We start from the raw sequence: 13,391 nt of genomic DNA, 5'->3' as shown, positions 1-13,391 counted from the left end.
CAATAATGATAAAACCAAGGGAAAACGTGGCGCAGACGCACGCACGCACGAACCCAGCCTATCCCAGCCTTTCCTAAACGCCAAGCCTCCTTTGCACCGGCCGGCGACCACATCGTCGCGTCTGTCTGGAAACTGTTTATTCAAGTCCGCCAAGCGAACTGCTACGTCACTCAACCGACATCGGACAAAGGTCATTAATTCCATTCAAGGGCACAGGAAAAGCTGACGGCTTGGCTCGGGCTACCGATGCTAATTGTGGGGCTAGTTCAACGACATTGATTCAATTTTGACAGTTTTCCAGCAGTTTGTCGTGTGCTTGGAAAAAAGAAGCCTTGATCAATGGCTTCAGTTGCACCACGTGGCTGAGTGGGGTCACATGCTTTTTGTAGTATTTGGACTTCTAAAACTTGTAGTTAACTGATTGGTTAATTTACCACGAGTATACTTTCGTATCTAACATTACCAGATCAATATTTCTGCCAAGCAGAATTAACTGGATAAAAGTGAAAAATCCATTTTTTTTTATTTCGGCACACACACATTTTATATTTTGGGGACACGGTTGTTTGTAGTAAATGCAGTTCAGAGCCAATTTAAAGCGGAAAACTTTATGTGAAAGTGTACTTTAAAACCAAAACCTGTTTAAATAAAAGGTTTTAAGTAACGTTTTATTTACGCAAGGGCTTTTATGTAAGGGTATAGGCAAATATTTATAATGCCTAAATGACAAAGTGTTTATTAAAGTTCCATTACATTCTTTTCAGCAACTGCTTTCAAATATAATCGTCCAACTAAATACAACACTTTAGACTTAATAGAGAAAATTCCTTTTATCTGCTGTAACCTTTATAGTTAAAAACATGAGTAAAAACAGGATCAGACGTTTTGTTAAAAAGGAAAATATATATTTCGCCAAGTGGCATCATCAGTTCCTTAATTCGATTCATATGTGTTTTTAACTATGAGTTTTACCAGCTAAGACATTCATTCTCAAGGTAAATTGAACTTGTTTTTAAAAATTCAAGGTTCATACAACGCCAACTACATCTGTATGAGCCTTATTTGTTTTTTGCTTTAATTGATCAGCACCAATTTACTTTTAGCAGGCTCTGAAGTAGCGAAATCGTATTACCTTAGTAGTAAAAAAAGGTTAACTAAATCCCACAGACAACGTTAGGGGAAAACAAGTTACATGGTGAAATCCACGAAAAAGCTGAAGAAATTGCCCAAATTGCTTCCCATAAAGTTACCGCGCTGATAAAACGAAAGAAATATTGTCAAAACACATATTGTTCAAAAAAAAGTGTTTGTGAACTCGAATTGGCTAATGTGGTTACCTGCACAATACATTTATATGTCCGCATAAACTTAAAAGATACTTAAGTTAATTTAAGGAAATTACATGTTTTGCTTTTTACCTGACTGAGCATCTTAAGTTCATTGGCGTCTTCTACTTTACGTAATTCTTCTTCCATTTTTTTCTTCTTTTCCTGTTAAAAAAAATTCGAAATGAAAATGTGAAAACGATATGCTTGAGTTTTAAGATACATTATTTTACTAGTTTCCGTCGAAAAAATGGACTGAAAAATACTATTTTTTTTTTCATTTAATAACTGGCACAAATAAAAGACAGCAGACATAATTACAAACATTAGTTAGATTTTGATGTTGTGTGATAAAAATGACACTAACACAGCAACTAAAAATAATGTCGCAATTTCAAGGGCAAATTTTTACGAAAGTGAACGGGCATTTTGTAAACGGAGGAACTCCAGTCAATTAACTGTTTGTGCTCTAAATTTTATTAATTATAGGCAACAAAATCCCTATAAAGTTACCTCAGTAATAGTGCACATCGCAATCACCCCCTAAATAGCTTTCAGCGGGCTAAATCGAAATGCCGCAAACGAAGCCCGACTTCCAGCAACCTCAGCATACCGGCAGCACCGCCGTGACATCACACAGACGGCGCGTGTGACGTAACAAGCGGGCGGTGTTATGTGAGGCGGGGTGGCGGGGCGCAGACGTTGCGTAATGTTTGTGCGCCGCAAATAAGACGGATAGTCGCTTCACGAGCCTTCAGTAATAACAGCGGCAGTTGTTGGTACGTGAAGGCTGCGCGGAGGCGGCGCCAGACGGGTAGGGCGCAAGGCGTCGCACGCGCTCGAACGGCGTGTCTTGTCGAGCGTGCATCGTGTGGTCATTGGCGCGTGACGGCGGCGGGAAACGTGCTGGCAAACCCGGCTTTACTTCCGTCAGGCTGAGACGTGTTTTACTTTCGGCTCGAGCCCGAATCGCACGTGCGTGGCCGATTTGAACGAGCCGGGCTCCTATTTGTCGAGCATTTGTTTGCTCTTTGGCCAAGTTGACTTTGGAAGCGAAGGCGAGGTGTGAAAAAAACATGAGAAAACGGGAGAGGGTGCTTTGAAATGGCTGCGTGAGTCTGCCTCTTTAAGCTAGAAAGATAAGGTATTATGTGTGAACTGGCTACACAAAGTAAATGCACAATGCTACAGCTTCGCAAGTGTAATTATTTAGCTAGGCAAATCTGAAGTAACTGTCTACTGCATTTTCTTGATTATTTCAAATTTTTAAGATCAAATTTCACAACTCTCTTACATCACTTTTATATCAAAATCTAGTCCAGTTTTACTGAGTAAAACAGTAGGTACAATAAACACCAGACGGATTTGAACACCAGATTTTTATCGCCAGAGAAGCATAACGTTTTTAGGTCATTTTAAAACGTTAAATTTAAACTGTGCATATAGTATGTAATTTGAACGTCACAAGCACCTCTAGAGATACGTAGATAAACATGTTATTACAGTTAATGTACATTTTAATGTCAGTGGTTGGAATGCGAAAAGGTCATTATTGATCCCAATTAGATTTACGTGGGCCAACCATAAACATACATAAAAGTCGAATGTACTCCGTGATTCGCTTTTTACATTGACGATGTCGACATATTAAAGATGTCGTATTTCAGTAAAATAACATTTTTGAAATCGTATAGTTTTGACCTGATGAAGCACAGTTGTGTAAAAGCTTATCAACATTTCGCAACAATTCGCCGTTTGACAGGTCAAAAAAAAAACACATTAAATTTAAAAATTCATCCTAATTCGTTGTTTACTGGCAACATAATAAATGAAGTGGTTTAAAAAGCATAAAGGAACTTTGGAACACTATATACGGATCTGTTCATAAGTTCAATGGTGAAAATAACGGCCCAAATAGACGTTAAAAGCGACATGCTTTATTTTCAAACGTTTCGGCAATTTCTAATCACTGATGATGGCATTAGAAATTGCCGAAACATTTGAAAATAAAGCATGTCGCTTTTAACGTCTATTTGGGCCGTTATTTTCACCATAAAGGAACTTGATTTGCAATTATGTTAGCTTTGGAATACACAATCATTTTACTCTGAGCGTATAAGCATTTGTACACTTGTACAACACAGGTCACGGAGTTTTGTTTATACCACTGTACGAACACTTATATACCTTCTGTACGAGTTTGTTTTCAGAGGGCTAAGATACTGCACTGTGCTAAAACTATTATGAAAAAAATATTTTGAAATACAGGTTAAAAGGTTCATACGAACCTAGCTAATAAACGCTTTTCTTATGCTACAAGACCTTAAAATATTATCTATCAGTTAAATCCAAGATAACAAATTATTTATTTTGCCGACACGAGGAATCGGTTGTTGGCAAACAAACAACATTTATATCTCAAGATCTGTGCTCGTTATTTTCGCGCCTTAGGCCTGAAGCGACCGCCTAGCCGATGTAAAGTTGCAGCAGCCAAAGATTGGCAGATAAATTTTAAAAAACAAACCTAAATTTCGGAGAAAACACACGAGGTTCAGACGAAATATGTATGTTAGATTATAACCATGAAGATTTATCAACATTGTTGGGAAAATCTAGACGAGCTAGGCCTCTTGTGTAATTATGCTTCATTTGAGAATATTATAGAGTATATACGCGCTGACGCTTGGGAACGTTTCTACATAACCTCTTGGAAAAGTGCGTTTACCAGGCATCATTTTCACTCACGCTTTTGTTTGCTACGAAATTGTCATTTAGTTTTTCCTTAAAATCAAATAAATTGCTGTTTTATAGGGGCAATTTTTGTTTTTGTTTGGCATCATGCAAAAGAATATTTTTTAACTGAAATGCTATTTTGATCTCTTCAATCACAATAAATTTTGACTACAGTCTATTACAGGTATATAAAACAATCGCTAACGATATCAGGTACCGGTTGCACAATATAAAAAATCGAGTATCAGTATCGATCCGAAAATGTATTTTTATTATCCGATTTGTCAAGGTCGTTTTTAACCCACCTCAGCCGATGCCTCGAGTTCCTCATTGGTGGATGTGGATGCTAGCTCCTCCTTGGGAGGAGTGGGAGCAACTTTCTCCTCCTGCTCTTGCTCGCTGATGTCATCCGCTTCACCTGTTGTCTCACTCGCGGCAAACTGTCGGACACAAAATGGATTTTCATATTATTTTCAAAAACTTTCTCAGCATTGTTTTACTTTGAAAGGTAGATTTCTGTAAAAATATTACAGTAAAATCGAAAAAATAAGCTTCCTAACGCAAAAGCAAGTCCGGCCTAATAGGCTAAAAAACATTACCATTGCCCTTATTATTGTGATTAATTTTTATTATCGGGTATCGAAATAGCATACAATTATCGGATGTATTTGTTATTAACAAAAAAAAGAAAAAAAAAACACTTGAGAGGGTCGCAAAACATAAAGCATATTTGTTAAGATCCTAACATAACAACATTACTCTGCCAAGATAGCTGTGCAAAAACTTTTTCCATAACATTGGAGAAATGATGAAACAAGAGGTCGACTTTTGGTTTAAATCAGGTTTGATGAGATAAAAATACTCGAAATGTACAATTTTCCTGTAGTATTTGAAATATATTTTTTCAACTATTCCCAAATAAAAGTTGCTTTTGATCACGTTATTTTTTAATGTACGTATGGCAGCTAGCAAAAAAAATTGGTCATTTTCGTCAATAGCAGTTTCGTGCTTTTATACAATTTTTTTGTTTTAAAAAAGCACATTAAAAAAGGGGTTAATCTTCAACAAACCAGGCCTTAAAGCCACGGACTTACATAACCCACAGCGCTATGCATTTGGGCGCACTGCGCTTTTATTTAGTCTGTTCAGGACGCAGTTAATTTATCTTGGCAGGAATTCAAATTATAGATGAATGGTAATAAAAAAGCAGGCCAATTCTATATAAACCATAGGAAAAAAATCCATTTTTTCAGCTGTGGAACACAGATAGCTGAATACAAAAATCGCAATAAAAAAACAAACATTTAAGGCAACTGAATGTGAAGAACTGTTGTATTAAAAAGTGACGCTTTTTACAATTACCTAAATTAAACTTTGAAATTAGTTTTATAAACATGCAAAAAGAAACGGTTTTTTACAGTATTTATTTATTTGTTAAAACAAAAAAAGTATGGGCTCTTTACAAAGGGAATGCGACGTCTAACATCGTATCCAGTAAAATTGAAATTAGATTTATAAACATCATAGAAGAAACATTCTTTTTTCAAGTATTTACTTCTTTGTTGAAACACAAAACGCCTTTACAAAGAAATGCGGCATCTAACATCGTATCCAGTACAATTTAAGAGAAGGACAAAAAACGGCGCGTCCCGGAGCGTTGCGATTGGTCAAGCGCGCGCGCACGTGACCGCCTTTTGGCGCGCTTCCTACAGGCGGCCACGTGTTGCGGGAAAAGGCGGCTGCTGCTGGTTCCAAGGCTGCAACTGCTGGTAGTTTGAAAGCGATACGAAAGCGCTGAAAACAGTGCGCCTTTGTGAACGCACGAGTGCTCCCGGGTTGGGATTAGCATTGGGCGAGACGGGAGGGACGGGAGGGACGGGAGGGACTCTTTTTGTGTTATGCAAATTTCCGCGAAGCCGTCGCGAGCCTGGATCGCTTTTATATACGGCGCCGGTTTTGAAGTGGGGAGTTTCCATCGCCTTTTGTTTTGTTTTGTTCACGACGCGGCGCCTTTTCGAGACGTGACAACTGACACGAGGCGACACTGAATAATGGGCAAAAGCGGTGTGCTAAAGCTTTTCGCGGCTGCCAAGCTTTTGGATTCTTGTTCGGCATTTTTCGGTAGGCCAAAAATCCGACATTTCCCGTCATTGCACTGTGACGAGATATTCGTTGAACCTCTTTACATTTGTATGTGTCAGGGTCTAAAATTAGCTGGCTATTTTGCATTTGACAACTTGTAGACTGAAATATTGAGCAGAAGAGTACACCAACGTATTTGTTTTAACTGGCAGAGAGCGTTAAAACGTGTAGTAAAGCCATGGGTTCTTGGAAATGGCCACGTAATAAACTGGTCGAACTTTCACTGCAAACTATGCCCGCCTGTCTTATTCACGGATCACTGCTTTGTATTGTGGCTTGAAATAGAATAGGGTTGATATCTCAGCATTAAAAGAAAAATGATGTTGCCAAAAACCAGTCAAACGCAAAACATAAAAAAAATTTGGAAACAATATTTTCTAGCTGTGCATCTTTTTTCTTTCTGTCTGTTTTTTTGAGCTAAAATTTTAACCAAATTTTCTTTACAAGTTATAGTTGAGGATTGGGTTATGGTAAAAGCGCAAAAAAAACGTTTAACTTAATTGTTCCAAAAATAACCTAACAATGCAAAAAACAATACAGAAAGCATGAAAATGCAACCTTTTCTGTCGATATCCAGGTCAATTGAGTTTCCAGCACCTAATGAGTTCCGCGGGTCTAATGTTTGTCTTGCTAAACCTCATGCGACGAAAAATATCAGTTATACCAAACAAGGGTTATCCATAAAAACTAATCAATAAATCCAACTAATAATCTTAATCCGAAGAAAATCCATTTATAGTTTTCTGAAGAGAAGAGTTAAAAACGGCCGATCGCGAAATTCCCAGGATAAAACCAGATAAGGGCGCTCGTAGGGGAATTTTCTCCATTCAGCGCACTGATACACAACAGGCCCTCTTCAGTAATGGGATGACGTCACTATACACACACGTACAACGTACATAGGAATCAGAACTAATGGTGGTTGACGGCTCAAGCTAAAGGTTGTGGTTGGATCTAGGCTCGGCCCGGGCTGTTTTTCTTTCATAATCGAAAAACTAGAATGCGCTACTTTGCCATTATGGATGTAATTTTAACAGTCGGTCAACTTTAAGTATGTAAGTAGCGTTGCCAGGGTGTTTTTTAAGGTTTGGTTTGGGTGACCGCTAAGTAGTTTCAAGAACCGCAAGTGTTTTATTTAAATACCAAAAAGTTGCAAGTCCAAAATTTGGGAAACCGCTGGAGAAATTTGGGGGACCGTTTCGGTCCCCCAAAACGCCTTAAAAAAACACTGAGCGTTGTAAGTTTAAAGGAAATCTAAACGATTGTTCCTGTTTGATTTATTCAATATCCATGGACAAATTTCAAATCACGTTTAAAAAAGTAAAACTTGTTTGTGATAGACCACCTTAAATTAACCGAACACTGAGTTAACAATTCATAAAAGTAGATTTAAAATAAAAAAAAAACGAAAGTATACCAACAAAGCTGATAAACATCGAACAAAAAATAAGTAAGGCAATTTGAATTAGGAGACTAATTGTGTTTTTCTATTATTTTTCTATTAAAATTATACTTTAGGTGAAAAATTGATGAAGTCCTACACAATTCTAAAAATGCACTTAAACCAGATTGCACATAAAACGAATCAATGACTCTTTAAATGCTTTGCTGAATACGTAGGGTTTTTCAAAAGCTTTTCAATATGCCAAACAGTTTAAAGACATTTAACAGCAAAAATAAAATACTTTAATCGTATATATTGTAAACCCCTAATTGCCTCGACCCTAGTATGTCAGGATCAGCACAATTCTACAAACGCAGTTAAACCAGATTTGTATCAACCTTAAAACGATTTCAAGAACGAAAAAACAAAAACAGACATTCAACGGCAAGAATCGAAGACTTTTTGTCAATAGTGTATACTGCCAACCCCTAAAACTCCCGTGACCCTACAGCAGGACAGGATTCGCACAATTCAATAAACACAGTTAAACAATCGAAAAACCAACCTCCGGAGTTGGATCGGCTTCCAGCTCCACGTCCTCCTGTCCTTGTTCCTCTTCCGCCTCTTCGGGAGCAGCAGGAACTGGAGGAGGGTCGCTGTTCTCCAGGGACATGGTGATGGCTCGGATCAGCTGATCCTCTTCCGAGGAATGGGTGAGCAGCCACTCGGTGGCGCCCTCCAGGCCGTTTGCGTTCCTCAGAGCCTCCAGGACACTCGCCCGCGCAAATCCCATCTCCATCAGCTGCACATAGATAAAGCAAGATTTTCAGTTTTTCCTTTTTTTTATCGTTTCCTCTTTTAAGAGACTGATATTATAACGCCATTATAGGGAAAATATATATATTTTCTTATCAAGTGGAAACAGATGCAGCTAAAGATTTTTTTTTCTTCTTGTCGTTGTAATATTAAGAGACTGATAATAATAGAATTATAGGGAAAAGATAAATATTTTCTTATTAGCTAACCACAGATGAAGAAGTTCTTTTTGATTTTTCCATTTTTTTATCTTTTCCTTTTTATTTTAAGATATAATAATGCCAATATAGGGAAAAGATATACATTTTCTTATTAGCTGGACACATATGAGGAGAATATTTTTAGTCCCGTTTTTTCCTATATAAGGGTATTTCCCTGTGATTTAATGAGACTAATGATGTCATTATAGGCGAGTATACATCTTTCTTCCATCACATAAAATGAAAAAACTCTGACGAATGCCTATTGAATTTAAAGTCATTGCCGTCGTTTACTTGCAAGAACGCGATTATATATATATTTTAAAGGTGGTTGTGTTTTGTGTATCACTACTATTAGCCTATGTTGCCATATCAATTTCATAAAATTAGTAAGCTGTTTGTCAATATCCTTTAATTTATTTAAAGCTTACTTTTAATACGTAGGCAACATATGGGCAGCCAAAAATGCAAAGTCACTGAAAGAAAATAATGACAATGTGATAACATTTTCCACACATTGACAACAATATACAGTTATACACTCACTATAGCACCACATATCCTACAAAATTTCGATCTGAAATAAGTAGACCAAACAGAAAAATTATATAAGCTCAGTGTTGAAAAAAACACTATAGGTTAGAAATGAACTACCAAAACGACAATCGGTAATCGTTATAAATTGGTTGGATACGATGACATTAATCAGGATAAAACAAACAGGCTGATTTTTGGGCGGAGTCAAACGAGAACACCTTATTAAACAAATGTTTATCCAGATATATTGCTATTTGTGTGCATAAGGAAAAGCCTTTATTGCAAGTCATCAAGCAAAAAACACAATTTGAAGATCGAATTTCAATCGACCTAACAAATCAGCAGTGCCTTTACAGTGTTTTTCTATCTTTTTGTAGCACGGCACACTAAGTATTAAATAATCTTGCGGAACATTAACTAAGGTTTATAAACAATAATGCATAACAAACAACACACAAACAATTTATCCACTTTCAGTTTTTCTTATTGCGATATCTGGGTGCGTTTAGAATTGAAAATTGATATTCAGGGCTACGAAATTACAATTACAATTCTATTATTACGCCCCAAGTCTTACATTTACATAACAATAAATTAAGCAAATCACGATAAAAAACTGGTGATAGTGGATAATTAATTTTCTTAAACTAAAACTAATCAAGTTTTATTGAGTTAAACCAGTCATTTTCTACAGGTTCTTCAAAAAACATAAGTCAATGGAATACATTTCTTGTGCCTCACGATGTTCAGCGAAACACCGATTACAAAATGATTGCTTTACAGTGCTAGAACAAGTTGCAGTTTAACTTCTGTTCTTGTCTGCAGGTCGCCATTTAGGACGACCAGCAATAATTAGGCTACGAATAATTCAGTGGTTTCAGCGAAATTTAACCTGCGGCCTCCAAAATCCTATTGATTTAGACCAGAGTCGCTAATTGAAAAAACTTTCATTGATTAGCCGCCTTACTGGCACGATGGGATGTGCGTTACAATTTACATGAAGCTGGTTAGTGATGTAAGCCCGATGCGAAAATATGTTTCTCCATGCAAATTTAATTTAATTTAGACCAGGGGTTCTTAAACTGGGGTCCATGGACCCCTTGGGGGTACGTGAACTAGTTTCAGGGGGTCCATGAAGCCCTAATTGAAATATTAGTGTAGATTTAAAAAGTAACGAAGAAACGTGTTGAATTAAAAATAAAACGTTTTTGCACTGAATGTATTTGGACTCCATTTCACATTCACAATTTTGGACCAAAATCAGCAAATTTATGAAGTCTATTTCTACTGTGACGTCAATTTATGACGTCATCTTTAAATTTTGTTTGCCTACAGTGGTCCACGCGAGATGAAAGAAAATTTTAGGGGTCCGCAGTAAAAAAAGTTTAAGAAACCCTGATCTAGACCAACAGTTATAACCATTTCAACACGAGGGCTAAGGCTGCTAACTAAAAGTTTAAATTCCGACATATCAAATAGCAATAAACAAAAATGTAAAATTAGTGTTATTTACTTGGGTGCACGATAACAAATTGCAAAGCCAAAAAGTTCGAGTAGATAGATCGACATTATTTTTATTAGGACCTTGCATCATCTTCAGTTGATGTGACTGACAAGTGAATCACAGCATCACTTATAAAAGGTGGGAAGCAATTGTTATTATTGATGCTTTGATTTACTTCTTAGTCACATTAACTGAAGATGACACAAGTTCGTATCGAAACGTATTAATCAAGATGATGTCGGTATACTCGGAACTTTTTGACTTTGCAATTTATTATCAAGCGTAATTTACGCTTTTCAACACCCCCCAAAAATACCAGTTGGATTTTAATTGAAAAAAATTGTGATATTTAATGGTGAAAATAACGGCCCAAATAGACGTTAAAAGCGACATGCTTTATTTTCACCATTAAACTTATGAACAGATCCGTATATAGTATTCCATTGTGATATTTATTTTGGAAAATATAAAGAAAATTAAACCTGGTGGTAAACATATCTCAGTATAATAGGAAAATATATTTACTTTCATTAAAAATCATCGGACGTTTTTTTTAACTACATTTTGGGATGAACAAAACATATCATGCAAGTTACAAATGTTTTAGCCAATTTCGTCTTGTCAATACTGATAATATGGACTTTCCAAGTTTAAACTGTTTAGTGGTTAAGCCCCTAAACAAAAGTACGTTACGGTAAAGCCTAGAAATCTAAGCATCCTTTGAATAACACTACGAGGGCGAAATCGTCAGTGAAGCCCTGATGGATGAAAGTGTGTAAATAGGCGTCTCCTTTTACCGTAGTAACAAAAACCCTTGTTGTTTAGTACACCGCCAACTCAGTTATGTAAACTCCAGATACCGGCTACCCTTATCAATGCGGCAACCAGCAGAGCTAGTTTTAACTCCAATAAAACCCATGTCTTCTAAACTGTTAATGCCTGGTAAGGTGGCAAGGGAAACTGGATGGGGAAACGAGTGTCGTAAAAAAACGTCGGCGGTGGTTTTAAAATCCGGGAATTGGCCAAATGTTTAAGATCCACCAGAAAACAGAATGCGCCGTTTTGGTGTTCGTATAAAAAACCACGTGCTCAGCCCACATCAGCATTTTGAACCATAGGGCTCGCTGTCGTCTAAGAACCTACATTGGAACGCGTGAGGAAACTTTTAGAGGTCATTTTTGCCTGGTTAACTAATCAGAACTATTTTTTTTTTTGAACAGGTTTAAAGATACGGGCGTTAAATATTGGTGATGGGTTGTTGAATGACAAAAAGATAGTTAAACAGCAGTTAAGGTTTTTTGAGTAAAAAAATAGTTTGAACCTTGATAATTATTTAAAAACCAATAATTTGAATGGGTTTGAGTACAACTTTATCTGGTTTTAGCAATTCAAACATTGCCTTAAAGCATTTTTGAACAAATATAAATGTACTTTACAAAACGCTTTCGCGCAATATACTTAAATCGAATCATTTTTTTTTCCATGACAGGGTTTGAAATCTTTCGGCTCTGCGAAACAACAAAAAAACGAGGAAAAACTGTAGTATTGAATCGTGTATAAACGTGCCTAAAAATCCGGTGATTTTGTTCAATTTCAATTCGTTTCGGACAATGAACCAGGCAAGCGTGTAATGAGTTTAAGGGAAGGTCAGATACGGACTGAGCTCCGGATGCGATGCATTGCTTATTATCTATTGCACTCTGGATGGCACATCCCGTTGTTAATGTGCAGCGGGCTAAAATTCGTAGAATTGCAGCACTTCAGTTTATAGACTGCGGTTTTGCATCGGCAAAAGTCAATATGGCAGTGGTTCTCAACCGGGGTGCCGCGCCACTCTACGGTGCCATTTTAACGCTCAAGGACGCCGAGAGTTATTTCAAATTATTTTTCCAATTTTTTGTGTTCGACAAAAAGGTCAAAAATTAAAAAAATCTTGTGGAACAGTTGATGTAACGTTGAAGTTAATTTCCTTTTTAACGCTCAAGGGTGTCAAAAGATATTTCAAATTCTTTAGGATTCCAATTTTTGCTCTATTGGTAAGCTCCATGATACAGATTTTCGTGTACGATGATTTTTCGTGTACGATGAAAGCGCCAAAATAAAATAATTCTTTTTTCAACGTAGTTGCACAGTTAATGTAACGTTACAGTTAACCACTCAGCAAAAATACAAACAAGGGTGCCGCAAACTATTTATAATTTGTATAGGGTGCCGCAAATCAAAAACGGTTGCGAAACACTGCAATATGCTGTCAGGTGAGACGGGACCCGTTATGATTACAAACTTCTGTGCTAAAGGGATTGCTACTAAGAAAAAAAGTGAATAAAAATGCCACCGATCTAAAATTACTTGGCGGTGTCTGGGCGGAAGGGCGCCACTTTTTCACAGGTAATTACTAGTTTAGCAATTTCCGAGGGCGCCCGTCACCTCGGTATACTGGAAATAGGGTTTCTTCACATTTTTGATAAATGTAGGATTGGCAATAGCGGACCGCAAGTAACTTTTTATGTCGGACTTTATTAAAAGTAAAACAACAACATCACTAACAGAAAATATATTAAGCTTTATGAATTTTCCGGTGATTTCCATTGTTCATTACCATTTAGCGTTGGTTTTCGTTATAGAACATTTCAACTTTAAGGTTTGTTCAAGAGAGAAGTTGTGGTTACCGACTTCAGGTGGCTGTTAAACTTTTCATAAATAATGGCGGACCACATCAACTGTTTAAACAAGGTTATTTTAAATCAACA

The 13,391-nt window shown here is 36.9% G+C and overlaps 1 protein-coding gene across 1 annotated transcript in view; it reads right to left on the bottom strand.

Moving 5' to 3' along the window:
- LOC146170272 (E3 ubiquitin-protein ligase HUWE1-like) overlaps nucleotides 1-13,391 on the bottom strand; it is a 149,072-nt gene that overhangs the window by 92,456 nt on the left and 43,225 nt on the right. The window contains exons 34-36 of the mRNA XM_083391035.1: nucleotides 8,150-8,386; nucleotides 4,364-4,498; nucleotides 1,419-1,490 (exon numbers count right to left, since the gene is read on the bottom strand). Of these exons, the coding sequence (XP_083247161.1) occupies nucleotides 1,419-1,490; nucleotides 4,364-4,498; nucleotides 8,150-8,386 (444 nt within the window). The remainder of the gene's footprint in view (nucleotides 1-1,418; nucleotides 1,491-4,363; nucleotides 4,499-8,149; nucleotides 8,387-13,391) is intronic.

The sequence above is a fragment of the Ascidiella aspersa genome, chromosome 1, assembly GCF_963924565.1.
Source record: "Ascidiella aspersa chromosome 1, kaAscAspe10.2, whole genome shotgun sequence".
Classification (NCBI taxonomy): Eukaryota; Metazoa; Chordata; class Ascidiacea; order Phlebobranchia; family Ascidiidae; genus Ascidiella; species Ascidiella aspersa.
The sequence above is the reverse complement of the archived record's forward strand: the minus strand, read 5'-3'. Positions and strand labels throughout refer to the sequence as shown.